Source organism: Tachysurus fulvidraco, chromosome 13 (genome assembly GCF_022655615.1).
Source record: "Tachysurus fulvidraco isolate hzauxx_2018 chromosome 13, HZAU_PFXX_2.0, whole genome shotgun sequence".
NCBI classification, from domain to species: Eukaryota; Metazoa; Chordata; class Actinopteri; order Siluriformes; family Bagridae; genus Tachysurus; species Tachysurus fulvidraco.
The window spans coordinates 11171791-11190297 of record NC_062530.1 but is presented as its reverse complement, the minus strand read 5'-3'; the positions used below and the strand labels follow the sequence as shown (position 1 = coordinate 11190297).

Here is an 18507-nt window from a genome sequence, read left to right as displayed (position 1 = left end):
TAGCTGCTCTCATAGCCTGTGGAATGTGAGTAATCAGACTGTCCCTGGCAACTCCAACAAGCAAACACTCACACACATTTGTTCTTCCATTACTTATAAACTATGAATGAGATTCATTTGACATTGTCAACCTTAGACTAGTCTTTCTTGGCCCATCTGGGCTTCCACAGCCTTTTTTTTTCTTTTTTGCTGTCTCCCACATTCCTCATTGCTATCCAAATTACCTCTCTTATGAAACCCCAGTACTCCAGGGGGATGTGAACTTGGCTAGATAGCTAGTTAGTGGCTCTCAGTACAGTGGACATCTCAGTTGTGCCTGTGTAAGAAAGCAAGATAAAGCAGGAGTTACTAATGTCTTTCAGATCTCTGCATTGGTACTAGAGGATAGGAAAGCGGGGGAGGATGGGTCAGGGCTGGAAAGCTCAGGAATGGCAAAGCAATGTGTTTGTACTTGGTAAACACTGCCGTGTTGAATGTTAACCTCTATGTCTAGGGGCCACTTTAAGCTTTTTTTTTTCTTCTAGAGATGCATCATCTATCTTCATGCTTTACACACTGAGCCTTGGATCACCTGCACCATTTTAAATACCATTTAAGACTCTGTCAGGACTTTTCAGACTTTCTCTTTGATCACAATAAACACTTATATAAACTACTTAAATAAGTCAGGGAAGAATAGCTTTTTAGTATATAAAGTTTACATATAGCTTGCAGTATCATTAATAGAAAGTATGAGGGCAGCAGAACTGAGCAGCTGTGCACTTTCCTGTGTGCACCCAGCCATGACATGTTCATACTTTGCCATTATTTGTCACTCGCTGATCTCAGGATTAAGGGGACAGTCCACACATTTCACATAGGAATTCAGAGTTTAGGGGGTGTTTTTAAAAACTTTTGTTTTACCCAATCAGAGGTTAAGAATTTATACATTTATTTATTTATTTATTTATTTATTTATTTATTTATTTATTTATTTATTTATTTATTTATGATCATTAGTTAAATGTAGCAAAAGGTCACTTGCACACATCAGCCACCCTCATACTCTCTAACCATTAGCATTTAGCTCCATAGACAACTGTCATTCTTATCCAGCTGGCTAAAACCCATTACTCCTATTTTCTTTTTCGTTCCCATTAACAGAATTCTACTTGGAAAATTTTTCAATCTTTATTCTTCATTTTTAAATCTGTCTGCAGTCTTTAACTAAAGAGCGTTTACTCAGCAGAGGCCCCACATTTCCATTTATTAGCATCCTATGCATGGCCTAAGGCTACCTTCATTCCCCAAAACTTCAACCAATAGTAGCCAATTATAGGCTTGTTGAGGCTGCTGGTGGTGCCTCAACAAGCCTACTGCCTGTCTCTCTCTCTCCCTCTCTCTCTCTCTCTCTCTCTCTCTCTCTCTTGATTTCATATTAAGTCAGTAAGTTATACCATGAGTACACTGAAAGTAGTTCACACAACATCAGTTGTCTGTCAGGCATTAACAGGGGAAATGAGATGAGGTTTGGCAAGTGCTTACATCTTGATTAATCCTCTTATTGCTCTGTCCTTCCCCGTCGGCCATTTCTCTCTCTCTCCCTCTATTGGTTTTATGTTTGTTTTATTGTAGTCATTTTGTAATGAGAGCAATAGTTTTGTTTTAGTGAGCATTTAATTTTCTTTTGCAGCCTTCTTGAGCTTCTTTGCTTTCTGTGAGGAATGTGTGTGTAGCAGCTCCTCTGTCAGCAGCTGGGAGGACGAGTGTAGACAGGTTCAGAGGATAGTATGAGAGACATCTTCAGCATGTCAGATCAGACCGCGACAACTCTTAACTACTTGCTTATTTCTTTACTTTTCTTTTGTTCTTGCTTGCTGTCTTTCTTACAGGCAAATGATTTTACATTTTCCCTTCATCACTTTTTTTTTTTTTATTTTTTTTTTTTTATTTAAACCATCTCTGCCCATTGTGCCCTGTGGAATCTGATGCTTTCTGCTGTTTTCCTTTGTCCATGTTTAGCCAATACATCTCTGTTGTGCTGCTCTTCTTCTTTATAGAGATGCAGGTGTCTCTATATGCCACTCACTCCCAGAAGCCTATTCCAATGTTTATCTTTCTCGTGTCACCCTGGTAGGACCTTTCACTCCAGAAAATCTCGCTGCAACAGAGTTTATCTTATCAGCACATCTTATCAGTTTTTTTTTTCCAGTATAATTTTAGTTTCAGTATATTTTTAGGCTTACAAAAAAAGCTAAATGGTTATAGATAAAGATATACACATTTGTACATTGCTGACATTTATTCTGTGATTTAGAGATGCATACATTTTTCAAATGTGTCTTAAGGAAGTGCTTTTTAGTCTTCTATAATTAGGCTGAAATTAGAGACACATTCACTCATCAGTAGTGTGATGCATTTGTCTGGGATGTGTGGATGCACATATCAATAACAAAAGTGTCTTCAACAGCATCACAGCACTAAAAAAAGACATGGTTCTTTATTATCAAGAAATTAGCAAGAAATGTTCATTGTTCCAAATATTCCAAAAAAATATTTGCTATTATTCGCATTATGTCCTTTTAATGGACGATCAAGACTGCCTTTAATTCAAGGCAGTCTTTATCGTCCATTAAAAGGACATAATGTCCATGAATTTCATCATGAAGTGCCATAGTGTCATAATGTCATTAATGCATAGCTTGTATTATCTGAATGCAGCCATTGATGGTTTATTCTCAGATTTTTTTAGGGCAGGTATACATTGTACATAAGAATCTACAAAAGAAGGAAGCATGAGAGGCACATAGATTGAAATGATTATTCTTCTAAACCCAAATGCATATGCTGCCAGTTCAGAGATCCACTCACCATTTTACAGCAGTCCAGAGACACCAGTCAAAACCTAATAGATGTTTTCTGTGATGTGTCAACACCACAATTACAAGAAGGAAAATGTGTAGAAAGAAAGTCTAAACTCACTAACAGATTATACTTGATTTGCTTAAAACTCCAGCCATGTGAATTTGTCCATTTCCAAAAAAGCACCATAGCTAATTTAATCCAGGAGAGGCTCGAGCTAGAGAGAGAGAGAGAGAGAGAGAGTGTGTGTGTGTGTGTGTGTGTGTGTGTGTGTGTGTGTGTGTGTGTGTGTGTATTTAGGCTCAACATTAAAATGTAAGCACTTTTTGGTGGCTAATGCAATAAACCTTTACCATTTATACAGTATATCACCAGATTGAGCTGTAGTCATTTTACCTTAAGCATACCTTCAAACAAAAACTAATTTTACCTAAAAAAAATACCTACAAAATCCATAAATTGGAGGTCACATGAAAGTGAAATGTTGTGATTAAAAGCTTGGTAACTTTTTTAAACTAAGAAGCTCTAGTTTTAGAGTAGACAGCTCTGGTGTGTGTATCTAACAGGGAGTAGGATTAATTTTGACCTTCCCATTCAATCTACTCTACGTGCATTAGAGCAGTGACGTTACCTGTGCCATCAAGAGACCTTACAGTATATCGTAAGGTCTGGTTTAGTCACTGTGTATAGTACCACTTAGAAACCATGAAGGCAATCAGTGCAACAGTAATTTTTGCATTCAAGAGTCCATGAGTGAACAGCCAGACTTAATGTTTTAATAAAATGAATCTCCTGGTGACACAATTGCATTTTTGACCATGTAGACAGGATTTTTTTTTAAATATAATTACATATTTTTGTGTAACTCAGACGAGGTTCCCTTTTGATCTTTTCAGGGAGATTTTTTTTGTAACCGTTGCCTCTGGCTTGCTCATTAGGGATACGTTTTAATTAAAATATATCATTTATCTCCTGAATTTATATATTCCTGTAAAATCGCTTTGCAACAATGTCCCTTATTAAATGCTGTACAAATAAACCACTAGCTGAAACAAACAGGCTGTGAATTCTTAACATTGACCATGCTCTCTTAAATCATCCAGCCATCCACCAGTCTCTTACAAGGACACTTTAGGTCTTTAATTTTTTCTTAATTATACTTTATCTAGTTGTGGAATGCTACCAACAGACAGAGTTGGTTTTGTTATGTACTAAAGATCAGGTGTGGCAAAACATGCAATATTTGTATGGTACTATATCCTTAGCCATATCTAGCTGTTGCTACTTTTTTTTTTTTTTTTGCACTTTTGTAACTTCAGACCTAATAGCCTCTTTTTGATGGTTGTAAGATTGTCATCACATCTGGAATATGAGAATGGGCATGTATCAGACCCCCATAACATACACACACTCTCTCTCTCTGTCCTGCTCTCTCTTCCCCTGATCCCCATGTGCTAAGGCTCTACACAGTGCTCCTTTCCTACCAGCATCCACCTCCTCTTGCTTTCCCTCTCTCTTTTCCTCTCTATCTATGAAGAATGACACCAGATATCCTGTGCAGCATCAGCCTACCCTGAGCCCACTGCCTACAGGCGGATGTCAGTAGAAAGACAGTGAGATAAGAGGAAGGAATGATGCCTCTGTGTTTCCTCGTCTCGCCAGATTGCCAGAAGAGATAGCAAGAGGCACTAGCTTCTGCACCCACCCCTCACTATGTATCCAGTGTGCACAAAAGTGGCATTAGTCCACCGTAAAGTGGCATATTTTTGTCTGTTCTGCATTCACACCCATGTGAGATGTCAAATTGCATGGTTTTGACCTGGGTTTTAAATGACAGGCTTTTGTTATTATTGAAATTATATATGATTATTCTGGAGGTAAGGAGCAGATTCCACTGATGGCATAGGGGCAACGTTTAAATCTTGTCAGGACATGCAGCAGAACAGAAATTCTGCCCTTAGATTCATATGACAGAGGCTTATGTGAGTTTTAAAACATTTTGTATGAGAACTAGCACAATTTGCCCATTTATTGCAAATTATTTTGCTGATATTATCATCACCTACCTGTACCTGTGTGCAGCTTGTTTAACAGCTCTCATTGGTGAGAGGATGGTATTGTTTGTTGCATGCTCCTTCTTACCCACCTCATTTTTTCCAGACCTCGTGGGGCAGGCTAACAGACACCCACTGAAGCTTCTGTTTCTGGTGACCTTTTAAACCTCTGAGTTAGCGTTAGCACAAGCAAGAGGATAAAAACTTTATCAGTTTATACAGTTTCCTGTTTGTGTCCTTCTGTTGCTGAAGTGTGTATTTAGACATCACTGCAATTGTTTGACTTCCCCATAGTTGGAGTTTACTAAAAATGCTTGTTGGATGTTTTTTGTTAAATCTAGAAGTAGATCAAACCTCCTGTGGGTGTTTTGTGATTGGTAAAACATGTAATTGTGGCAAGAATGTATGCAGAATACACAGGAACAAGGCTTTTAATGTTATAATAAATTTTCTGGGTCTGTTTGAGATGTATGCAGGTCAGTATGTGTGCTTATCCCTCTCCTTCTGCACTTGATCTCTTTTGATAATTCCACTACAGTCTCTTCCACAAGTATTGGAATAGTAAGGCTAGGTTTTTGTTTATGCCGTACACTGAGGGTTTGAAGTCAAAAGATGAAAAATTACCCAATATATCAAAATTTCACCTTCCTTTTCCCAATGTTTACATCAGTTTATTAATTTTTTATAATTCAAATCTGGCCTTCTGATTTTCACTGCTCTCAAAGACTTCAGACAGAGATACATTCACACTGACACGTGTGCTTTCTTTTTTTTCCCCAGGATGTTCTAAATTGTTGTATTAACTGTGTGCTTATGCGATGCCAATTTTTCCTTTTTTTTCCCCTCAGCTTCAAAATGGTTTGCTTTTATCCAATAGACAACTTTGTAGTTTTCATGTTAGTTTATCCTTTTAACACTTAAGGTGCAGTTGGCTATTAACAATCAAAATGGTGTGTTCCAATATTTTTGATCGCACGCAATAAGCTGTTTAACACATCTACATGTAGATATAGATGTTTATGGGAGTTGAAAATTTAATCTGTTGTTTCTTATTTATTGTTTAATCATAAACCTGAATGTATCTAGTGTAGAGCAATGACACATCAATTGTATTTGCTATTACAATGCTTTCACAGGGAATTGTGTGTCGCCGCTTTAATTTGTCTGAGCTGAGCAACCTGCGCTCTTTCTAGCTCCATGGCATCCACACTGTGAAAGTCTCAGCTGGAAGGCTATTGTCCTCAGCACCCTAGTCAAACCACACTTACAAACCAGGAGAGGATGATCAAAGGGCCCTCAGATTAGCTTGGGCCTGACACAGAAGGTGGAGCCTGGATTGGGGGTAGGGTGGCTGCTGGTTCAAAAGGAAGGAGGAATGCCTCTCATTACGTTCCTTCCACTTCTTTTCTTATCTGTCTGTTTGGGTTCTCTGCATCAGTGTGTTAATGTGTGTCTGTGTGAGTGTGTGAGAGCATGAGCCAGCACCCCATGTCTGCTCTTCAGGCTACAGTGAGCCTGTAAGGAAGCAACACACTGTGAGTGGAGAGTGATATTAAGAGTGGATGATGGCATAGATCCCAGGCCGAGAGTGACAGAGAGAAACACAGAAAGGGTGTTAGTAGAGGGAGACAGTAAGTGTATGAAACAAAAGGGCCAGAGAAGAGACTAAGTGAGAATTCCAGAGTGTGAATGTAGAGAGTCTCTCAGTGGGAGTCAGGAGTAAGAGATTTCTCATGGGGGGAAGGCTAGCCAAGATGAAGGAATGCATAGGAGGATGTGTCACAATGCGTATTGGGAGTGTTGTTGGGGATTAATAGTGTAGCCTTAAGTATTACTCTTGAGATTAAGAAGTCTGTGTTTTCTGCATATGAATTATGTTCTTTTTTATGTATGATCACACACAAACACAATAATATTGTGTCACGGTGGGGCAGTGAAGTGTGGATTAAAATGAGGCAGTAAAATTGTCTTTCTGGTGTAGACAGGGCTAGCAAATAAACGGACATCAATATGGAGAAAATCAAAGAAATGTGAATGCAGAACATCAAATATTTTACACATTTCTTTAATTGTGTGACTCATTGTGTGAACAGTCTGTTTGTGGTTAATAAATCAAGTAGTATAGTTGAAAATTAGGGCTTCGGTTACAGAATAAATCATGAAGATGCATGGGTCAACTATCTTTTTTCCCTTTTTCACTGCAGGTGTGCATGTGGACGGCGTGTGTGTGTGAGACGCCTGATTAGTGTCCTGAGGTAAAGCAGCAGCATGGAAGACAGAGGCCTAAAGGTTCAGTCGATTGTACTGTGCATTTGCCAGACCCTTCTTTTCAACTGCCCTTGTAAGTGTATACACACACACACAGCAGGTAGCACAATATTTAGTGTTCTCCTTGATAGCCACACATGGTTGTTCACATGTCCCCTTCCTATCTCAGTCCATGTTTATATCAAAGCATTTAATTACAGGTTCAGGGTTTGCTTCGTTATGAGTGAAATGGTGAAATTGCTGATATATGTTCTCTTTGCTATATAATTTGCTGATATATCATGTCTCTTGCTCTTTCTTTCTCTCTCTTCTCCGTAGTTGCATTATCTCTTTTATTCCACACACAACCGGCCTCTGTGGTTCAGAAGCAGGGTAGCACTGTTCACCTGCACTGTTTGGTCCATCCCACCTCAGCCACAGTCTCCTGGTTGTTCCAAGGTCGTGCCCTAGAGCCAGGGTCGATACCTGGGGTGGAGGTTCAACCTGACAGAATCTCTGTGCTCTCTCTACAGCCACAAAACACCGGCACTTACCAGTGTTTGGCACACTCAGACACAGGTTCCATCACTAGCCAGTGGGCACGGGTAACCATCGCAGGTATGCACGCAGCCACTCCAACTCTGATACCCTCACAGGGGTGGACAAATTTCTGAAATTATTCTTAAGTGAAAATATGCGGTGTCTGCAGATTGACAAATTAAATAACATGTTTTCTTTTATCATTTTTACCTGACTGATTTCAGAGCAGAACTAGCAAACATTTTCCCCTGTTGTATCTTTTCCTTCTCTTTGCTTGCCAAACAGATAAAGCTGTTATATTTAAATGTGATGCTTATCATGGATACATCTCTATACAAGAATTCAAGTATATAATTATCTCTGCTGTTTACCACAGAGTACATGCACATGTAGTTTATATAAATTTTTATTTGATTGTATAATGACCTTAGGTACAGTTAATACAATGCCTCAGATGAACAAAGTCTATGCTGTGCAACGCACCAAGGTCATTGGCAGAGACACTTGAAACAATTTAAACCATAAAGCTGAACTCTTCCTGGTATCGGCTGCCATGCCTTTGCAACACGTGATGACTTACATATACTATGACTATGATAAAACACGCCAAATACATCTCATAGCCAATGGTTGAAAGCTTTTTGAGTATCTGAAAATAAGATCCATAAATAAGATCTTTTTTTAAATATATCTTGTCAATCTTTATATATTGTATATACACCAATGAGCCAAAATTTTATGACTACCTGCCAAAATATGCTGTTGGTCCTCTTCATGTTGCCAAATACAAGCCCCTAACTGGCAAGGTTTAGACTGTACAAGACCTCTAAAGGTGCCCGGTATTATCTGGCATCAAGACGTAGCAACAGATCCTTAAGATCCTTGTAAAATCCTTGCTGTTCCAGCACATCCCACAGATGCTGGATCAGATTGAGATCTGGGGAATTTAGAGATCAGGGCAATATCTTGAATGGTTTGTTAAGTTTCTCAAACCAATACTGAGCAAAGTGTTGAGAGTGGCAGTGCACATTCTCTTACCTAAAGAGTCCATCATTTCCATGTAGATGTGTAGGTAGGTAGGATCCATCAAATCAACATCTTTATGAATACATGGGTCAAGGGTTTCCTAGAAGAACATTGCCCAGAGCATTGTCCAGAGCTGTGTAGCCCTATAAACAGCAGAGTAGGGGACACCTTGTGTTGTGAAAAAAGGTCTGATTGTATGTATGCATTTGTGCAGCAGCAGCCCTTCTGTTGGTTTGAACTCTGCAGGATAACCCTTGTTGACCCATGCACATTGAGAGCACCCAACAACCTGTTGTAATTTTTGTTCTTTGTCCCTCTTTGGATCACTTTATTCACCAATGTTATTGGCAGAACCACCAGCCTTTCCCTTACAGACATGCTGATAACCATAGTTCTAGCTATTACATTTTGGCTCTTGTCAGTGTTACTTAGGAATTACTCACTGTAATTTGTCTCTAGATATTAACATTTTTAGATGTCGTTGCACGGTTAAATATACCTTTATTTGTATGAATGTGAATCTAATGTACATCTACATCTGATAAAGTCTTTTGTCACCGGTAACTTGCAGGGGATCGTAATTAATCTACCAGCACATGTGAAAGAGAAAAAATCTTGAAACTTTTTATAAATCTCTTGTGAAATTTCTGTTCAGTTTCCACAAATGTTTTGCACACAAATGTACTATAATATAGGTATATGGGGCTGAATAAACTGTTTCTTTCTAATACTTCACTTAGTCTTTTTAAGTTGAAGTCTACCAACTTCCATCACGATTCAGTTGATTTTATGCCATTTTTGCTAAAAATGGTTCAGGTCTATTAAGTTGCGAGGGAGTTTCTTGTACACAGTCCTGTTCATGTCACTCCACATGTTTCAGTAGGATTTAGATATTGATTCTGATTAGGCCATTCCAAACGTTGAACTTCAGAAGGCATTCCTTTGGTGATTTGGATTTGTGCTTTGGGTCGTCATCATGCTATGAGGGGAAATTTTTCTTCATCTTCATCTGTCTAACAGAATTCTTAGATTTTGTGCCAAAATAGTTAGGTTAGGTATTTGGAGAAATCCATGATTCCCTCTATCTTGATTAAGACCCCCATTTCTAGCTGAAGAGAAGAAGCTCCATAGCATGATGTTACCACCACCATGCTTTACTATTGGTTTGGTGTATTTTGGGCTATAAACTGTTTCCATGTTGTAACAAACTAATCTAGATTTATGTGCAAAAAGGTTCTACAGAACGTGGCACATGGTTTGGGGCTATTTAAGCTGGAACTAGCCACCCTATCCTATAGCCAAGAAGTGTGATGAATATGAGAGATTGTTGTAACATGCAGGGAGTGAGCAGGACTAGTCAGGCTCCACTGATGCTGCCATATTTCTCTGGGCAACGTCTGTGATTAGTCTTTACCTTGTCCTTTTGTCATTTTTAGAGGGACATCCTGTTCTTGCTAATTTCACTGTGATGCCCCATTTTCTCCACTTGATAATAGCCTTCACAGTGCACCACGGTACATTTTAATTACTTAGAATTTCTTTTGTACCACTCCTCAGTTCAAGAATCAGATCCTCCGCATGCATTGTAAGCTCTTTTTATGTGATGACATCTGGAGAATCCATAAAAAAGATCTTTATTTGAGGTTCATCAGAATCACTTCATTGATGAGAAGTATATGATAATTACGTTTTAAACAGGAGTTTGAAGTTGCTTCTGAGCACAGGTACATGCACCCAGCCAGGTACACTTTTTTTTTGTTCCTAAATCATTTTTATTTGTTTTTCTGATCTGACACGATTATCTCTGTTTAATGTTTTACAAGAACCTGCAATTTAAACAGGGGTGTGTACACTTTTTATGTCCACTGTAAAACACACCTCTGCACAATGGAATCAATATTAAATATGCCACAATTCTTTGCATCCATAACTAACGCTCTATCATGCATGTTCTTTAGAATTAAAACAAAATATTACCAAAACAAAAGGCTATATCTGGGCTGCTAACACTGGGCAAACACTGAAAATCAAGGGCTACTAAGGGAAGGAAGTTAAAGCTTTTTTTTTAAGTTCATGCCTCTTTAGCTGTATCCTTTATTAGCTGGGAGGTTTCCTCTGTAGTGGTGTGAGCTGCTGTCAGGAAGTGACTGTTATCAGCTGCAGCACTTGCCTATGGTTTGCCGGACTAATGGTTTATTATTATTCAGTGGAGAGGACATGCTCTCAGTGGCCCAAACTCCATTTCACACTTCAGTTGTGGTGCAGTGAATAGGTGTTTGTATATTTGTACTTATTTTATATCATTATAATTGTATTTTTCTTGTGTTTCACTGTATATTTAGATATTAAAGAGTTTGGACAGACCCAGCGGCGGTCTTTAGTAGAAAAAGAAGGGAACACTGCTGTTATTGAGTGCCAGCTACCTCGGAGTAATCCCCCAGCTTTGCCACGTTACAGAATACGGGGAAAATGGCTGGAGGAGTCTACAGGTATACCACAATATCCCAGAAGTACATAACAGGAATAGAAAATTATAATATTGACTCTCTAATATGTTTTCTTAACCTGTGGTTTTTTCTGTTTCAGATGAATATTTAATCATTCCTTCTGGAAACCTTCAGATAGTCTCTGTTTCTCCAGAGCATCAGGGCATGTATAAATGTGGAGCTTATAATCCTGTTACCAGAGAGGTCAAGGTTGAGCCCTATGGCACTAAGCTCTTAGTGAAAAGTAAGCTTAGTTAAAAAAAATTAGTCATGGCAAAGACACTTAGAAGAAAACACAAATAAGATTGTTTTGATGTGTATGGATTGCATTTAGCTCAGCTGTCTCCCCTTCACAGATTCAGATGGTCCTTCCCCTGTGGGGATAGTATATCCAGTCAACTCTGTCAGCTTGGCAGTGGAACAGTCCATGTCCTTGGTTCTGGAATGTGTAGTATCAGGAAATCCCTCTCCTGTTGTTAAATGGATGAAGGATGGCCAAGAGCTGCCTCTTGCTCCCAGACTGAGACTTCTGCATAGTAATCTGGTGCTGAATGATGTTCAGATAAGTGACGGAGGAAACTACACTTGCTTTGTTCAAGCAGAGGACGGTGTTGTGGCCAGTGCCAACTATACTGTAGATGTGCTTGGTGAGTTCAGTCATGTGGAGAATTAAAATAAAGTCATGTGTCAGTCAATCAGGTGGTCAAAATATAGGTTAATGTGTAGGTTAATGACCACATACACCTTGGTCATACTTTTTCATGGAAACAAGCTAAAATAATATCAATGGTTTTTCTTTTTCTCCCACAGGACCTCCTGTTATAATAAGAGGTCTGAGTGACCAGACTGTGAAAACTGGTTCATTTGTGCAATTCGATTGTGCGACCTCTGGAAATCCTGTTCCTAACATCACCTGGCTCTTCAACGCTTCTCCAGTTTTATCCTCACCACGACTACAGATTTCAAACTCCACCCTGCATATTTTCTCAGTCACTGCCCAGGACCAGGGCATGTACCAGTGTGTGCTAGACAATAGGATTGGCTCTGCACAATCGGCTGCCAGACTTAACATTCAATTGGGTAAGAAGGTTTAATTTTTGATCAGCATAAAAAAGTATAAAGTCTCATCTCGTATAACCTAAGGGATATACGAGATTAGTGTTTGAGGGGCGTGGGAGTACGCCAGGCTCTGTCGAAGAGTTGGAAGGAGGATTATGGGACGCAGACAGGCTTTTTGGCTGCTGCAGTGCTGGGGGAGGGTTGCGGGAGCAGAGAGGTCTTTGGCGGGCAGCACCAGAGCCATGAGAGTGAGCTTTGTGTGTACTGTCGTGGATAAGCTCTCGAACAGCGGAATGTAAGGAGTAACTGCACAAGGTTATGATGAGAAGCAGACCACCCAGCTGTCAACCTTGCACAAAACTGGACTTCTGCTTATTAACACACACCTATGCGCACACACACACACACACACACACACACATTCACTCTTTCACACACAAGCAAAAGCCTCCCCCATTCTTTTCCAATTCTGTTTATCATTGCTCTGAATTTCTGAGCATGATTGATAAAGGCAGAGATATGCAAGCTTTATATTAGAAAAAAGACATCTGGGGTCAGTTCCAAATGTTTTTTTTCCTGGCTTGCATGACAGAATATGGTTTTGATAAAATGCAGGTCAGCTTAAACTCATGATTGTTTATGTAAAGTTGCTCGTCTCAGATACTGGAGGAGTGTATTATGGAAAAATATTGCAGGGTCAGTTGTCTGGTAGATCCATCATGGTAACCCCAAAAATGTGCCTTAAACTAATAGTTCATCGGCTAGCTGTGAGTGTTCAGCTTTTATTTATTTATTGATTTATTTTCAATTGCTCATTTTTTTTCCACTTAAACTGGAACAACACCAAAAATGGTTTTAGAGCTAGAGCATGTGTCAAAAAATTGAGTAGTTCAAAATAACATTTAGACTTGTATTGCTTAAAGATTCACAGATAAATTCAAATTTTATTTGTCACATATTATAACCTGCATCACTGAGATGTTGTGCAGTGAACAGAGCATTCATACGGTCATCTTTCTTTAATAACCGCTTTATTCTGGCCAAGGTTGTAGTTGTTCAAGAGTAATTGGGAACACTGGGTGTGAGAGAGGAATATACAGTCCAGTTTTTAAGGCTCCATGTATACTCATTTACACTGAGTGTCACAGCCAGTACAATTGCCTACAGTATGTGTGCTTTGTGAAGAAACCGGAGAGCCTGTTAGAAAGCCATGTGGATATCAGGAAACTTTCCACAGATACTAAACAGAGATGAGGATTGAACCAGGGACCCTGAACTGAACATGATGGATAAAATACATTGAATGAAACATGAAATATCATTTTTGCATTTGTTTGCAAGACCTGGTATGAGCTTTGGTCAGTCCTGTAATGATAGAGGTTAGCCTATCCTTGTGATCTGCTGCTATAACTCACAAGGCTGACCATACTCAAAGGCCAGCCAATTTTTATTTAGTACATCTGTGAGGCCTCTGATAAGCACAGTCAAGGCTTTTACTGATTGTGGGCGAGCGGAAGTGATTTAAAAATCCGTTCACTGTACGGACTGGTTTCTCTCTCTCTCTCTCTCTCTCTCTCTCTCTCTCTCTCTCTCTCTCTCTCTCTCCACTCCCTTACTTTCTTACTCCTGCTTTTTCTTTCGCTGCCAGGTATCATGACAGGCTCCCAGTGGAAATGTTTACAGAACACCCAACATTCTCCAATTAATGATATAAAAAAGATCTGAGTCACAGTGATAAATGCATGAATAATTTAGAATAGCAATCATATTCAGCTATATCCATAGTAGAAAGTGGATGAGGTAAAGATTTGGCCCTGAACCTTGCTCTGCTTCACTCATGGCCTGGAAGGATCTCACTATCCCAAAAAGGAATGAAAATTATATTTTATTTGTAGTATTTCCATTACATAAAATATTATTTGTAGTATTTCCATTACATAAAATATGTATTAATGAATAAAACATTTTAAATTCTGAAGAAAAAAAATACATTACTTATGTTAATAATAATAGTAATAATAATAATAATAATAATAATAATAATAATATGCTCTTGACTATATTTTATAGAAAATTGCTTAAAATCCAATCTTAATGTCCAAAAGACAGAAAAGTGATTTTAAAATGTATTAATAATGTAAAGAATTTAAATAAGCTGTTCTCATATAGAGGGTTTTCTTATTTCAGCAAAGTGTTTAACATAAAGTGATTGCAATTTTGAATTCCGACACTGCCACAGCCATTATTGCTTTGAAACAGTTAGATATAAAATAGAGACAGAAAGTTTCACAGGACACCTGAGTTAAAGGAAGTGAATACATTTATGTTCTGCAATAAAAAAAATTGATGACTTCATTTTTCCAGCCGTCCTTTTTTCATCCTGGTGGTAGGGTTTACTTTAAAAAAAAGAGGAGGTGGATTGCAAGTGCACTTGTTTTGCCCCAACTGCTCTACAGTTAGCAGATCTAAAGCTGTTTGTTTTGCAAAGTAAACCAGTGCCATGAACCCAGAAGCAGGACAGATAAGAGATGTAGAGATATCATGGCTTAATCCAGCTCTTCACCATCAGCTGTGTACAATAACATCTCTGAATGCTGCTTTTTACTCACCCGGATTCAGCTGTCTTCTCTGTTCCTCTTGTAGATACAGAACAATAGAAAGAGACAGAACTGCAAGACACACAATCACATACTGTTCCAAGACATCGCTGTTCTTCATTACGTTGCATCTTTCAGCTGACGAGTCTGTATGAGCTGTACTGTAGTAATGTTTCCAGCTTTTGGTTTTCCCAGGTGGATCCCTTTGGCTGCAGATCATTTTCATTTAAATAAAAAATAACAAACAAAGCATCATTGTGCAGTGCTGTTTAAGTCCTGGCCACTGAGTTTTACAGTGTTGATTGAAGCAGCTCCATGTTGGTGTTAAAGTTTCCAGTATGGTCTCCGGCTGCACTAAAGATTTCTAGTTGTGCTCTGAAGATTACAGATTTGGAAGCAGCATATAGAGACTATTGTCCTCAACCCTGTGCTCGAAACTATTAATTCAATTTACTATTAAAGGTCTAGTTTAAGTACAGCATATGAAGGAAACATTTTGAAAATGGTGTTTGCTCTATCTGAGAAAATGGGTCAAAAATGGTGAACATGTTTAAAGGGTTACTAAAAGGACTTCTGTTCTCAGAAAGCATTAGATATTCAACACAAATAAAAAAAAAAATCTGCTTATTTATCTAAAGCTATGCAACAACTGTTTTTACAGAACCTCAGTCAAGTTCCACCACCATTGCTGCTACTATGGCCACACAACCTGCCCATCCAGTTCAGAATGATGAAGGTGAGGGGCTGTTCCTGCCTTCTGAGGATGTTCTTGCCAATGGTGATGCCAAAGGTTCATTCCAAGAGAGGGCCAGTGATGAACCCACTCCAGAGGCTCCAATCATTATTAGTCCACCACAAACCCACAGACCCAATGCATATGAACTAGAGTGGCGCCCAGGGCGAGACTGGGGAAGACCAATCAACGCCTACTTTGTTAAATATCGCAAGGTGATGCAGATCTTCACTTTATATGGACCTGCACTTTGGAAGCCTTTTTTTTTTTTTTGCATATTCGTGGTTTATAATGAATCGTTAACCATTCAAGATCCTGCCTGTTCTGTGAAGTCAGTGCAAAGGATGCAATAATATACAAAAAAATATGCTGTCCTTTATATGACAAATAGAGACAGAAATACAGCATCATCAGCACGTCTGTTTTATTATGGTACTGAATTGTCAGTTCCACTGTATGTGATATTTGGTCATGCATGTTGATTTATAACCAAAACGTTTTTGTGTTTGCATGATTTTATAGGTGGATGAGATGGGCAACGTGGTGGGCAGTTGGCACACAGTACGAGTTCCAGGTAGTGAAAGAAGCCTCCCCCTTTCAGACCTGGAGCCATCCAGTCTGTATGAGGTCCTGATGGTAGCACGAAGCGGTGCTGGTGAGGGCCAGCCTGCCATGCTTACCTTTCGAACAGGAAAGGGTAAGGATTACACTTAGCCATTTATTTCATCCACTATAAAATCCAATTTAAAAGTTATATATACTAAACCTGTAGTTAATATTAAAAAATAATTGACATATATTTAAAGGTTAACTAAACAAACCTGCATATTTATTCAGTTCATGGCTAAACCATACTCATAAATTTACAAAAATGTAATTATGATATGCTCTTTTAATGTTGAAACATTCAGAAGTTTTATCTCCAGGTGTAAATATCAGAACCTCTAAGTTCTAAGATTTTATTGGCTTACTTTAGGTTTTGGGTTTGTTACATCCTAAAAAGTACAGAAAATGTTACATGCCACAGAAACAGTTGTCTTGTAAGTCAAAATGGGATCTTTCAAGCGACATTTCGTTCTAATAACCATGTGATTTTCTAAGAAACATTTCCTTTTTTATAATGATGGCAAAGGATTGTTAAACCAAGTAGAAAAATGCTGGTTTACAATGTGTTTATATGAATGAAATAAGGTTATTTTAAAAAGCAAGCAGAAATGTGCTGCCAAATGTGCAGGTCTGAGCTATATAGAGTTATATGGAGATATTTGGATCGGAGACATGGCAACCCTCCCCTTAAGCTTTAAATAAACTATTGTATTGTTTGTGTTATTTCAGCATTTCTTGTTGTACAGCCTAACATAAAATGCATGCATACTGCATGTACATGAGCCCAATAAACCAATCTTAAATTGGGATAAGTGGGAGGTCATATAATAGCATGTATTCACATAAACCTAAATGTACATTACAATTGAACAGCCCCGTTTAATACAGCTAGACACAGAACGGAGTTTATTAGAGTCGGGTCACTTCCATTTGAGAACATGCAACTGCGTGCAGAAACGCATGGCAGGTCAGTAAGGCTAAATGAGGCATACAGACCTCCACACTGCACTGCCACAGTGAAGCCGCTGTTCATAGAGGGAATAACACAGCTATAAATCACTGCAGATCTCTTCCCAGCACTTCTCTCTACTTTTTTTCCCTGTGCCCTCTCTCCTTCCTTCTCTTTTCCTTTTCTTACATTATCCCCTCTGTCATTTTTAGAGAAGAGCTCATCCTCCAATAAGAATCCCTCTAAGGCCCCATTTGTGTCTTTGCCTGAGAAACCCCCTGAAGACGAAAAGAAAACCAGCAATACACACTATGGAGTGGTCATCCCTGACAGAGGTAACCTGTTATGATGAAAACAATCACAAATGATTCGTCCGACAGAGTGCAATGAAACAATTCATATACTGTGATCGTAACTAGGTTTCACTAGGTAAGAGTGCATGTTATAATTAGTTTATATAATGTGTAGGCATGCATGTGGATTTGTGTGTCTGTGTGAGTAAGAGTGCGTTTCTTTGATTTGACATTAATGAATAAAAGTCTTTTTTTTTCTTCTTCTTCTTCTTTTAACTAACCCACTCTTTTGGCTTTCTCTTTCTATTTGCCTCTATTTGTCTATGGCCCAGAGCCCGTTCAGTAAGTACATGCTCCACTCTGGCATGTGGATTGTCTATGTTGTGTGTGTTTCTGTTTATTTTTTTCTTTAGCTGCTCTTTTTGTCTGTGTGTGTATTCAGTCCTTTTAACAAGATGGATGGTGAACAGTTTCCACTTCACAGGAAACATGGCCATTTTTCATGTTCAGTCAAGAAACTAGAATACTTGTGTTTATGGTTTCAGGTTTACTTCGTTTGTTTTGTCTTGCAGTTCCTGAGGCCCCAGATCGGCCAACCATCTCAATGGCATCAGAGAATTCGGTTTACGTCACATGGATCCCGCGGGCCAATGGTGGTTCTCCAATCACAGCTTTCCGTGTAGAGTTCAGGAAGGGCCGTAATGCGGATTGGCTAGTAGCTGATGATAACATCTCACCTCTCAAGCTGTCTGTGGAAGTGCGCAACTTAGAAGGAGGTCGAGTTGCACACACTCATTTGAATTATACATAACTTTTGCCTGCATCTAAAATCTAACCCTAAAATACATTATTGCAGCCTAGAATGTTTCATGCAATGATGTATTATTATCGCCGAGACTGAAAAAGGATATTGGATAGACTCCAGATTCACCACAATGTGACTACAACATTTAATTTGACAGGAAAAATAATCTTGCTGTAGCTGTTTTTTTTTTGTCAAGCACTGAAACGAAGAAAAGTCTTGAAAAGAATTAAAAAAAAAACAAAAAAACACAGCTACAAGCTTATAGATGTCA

The 18507-nt window shown here is 38.7% G+C and overlaps 1 protein-coding gene across 1 annotated transcript in view; it reads left to right on the top strand.

Annotated features, from left to right (window-relative positions):
* cdon (cell adhesion associated, oncogene regulated) overlaps window positions 1-18507 on the top strand; it is a 35994-nt gene that overhangs the window by 8051 nt on the left and 9436 nt on the right. The window contains exons 2-11 of the mRNA XM_027132628.2: window positions 7100-7236; window positions 7482-7760; window positions 11051-11197; window positions 11295-11438; window positions 11551-11841; window positions 12005-12274; window positions 15512-15798; window positions 16106-16280; window positions 17351-17473; window positions 18004-18207. Coding sequence (XP_026988429.1) covers window positions 7164-7236; window positions 7482-7760; window positions 11051-11197; window positions 11295-11438; window positions 11551-11841; window positions 12005-12274; window positions 15512-15798; window positions 16106-16280; window positions 17351-17473; window positions 18004-18207 — 1993 coding nt within the window. The 5' untranslated portion in view covers window positions 7100-7163. The remainder of the gene's footprint in view (window positions 1-7099; window positions 7237-7481; window positions 7761-11050; window positions 11198-11294; window positions 11439-11550; window positions 11842-12004; window positions 12275-15511; window positions 15799-16105; window positions 16281-17350; window positions 17474-18003; window positions 18208-18507) is intronic.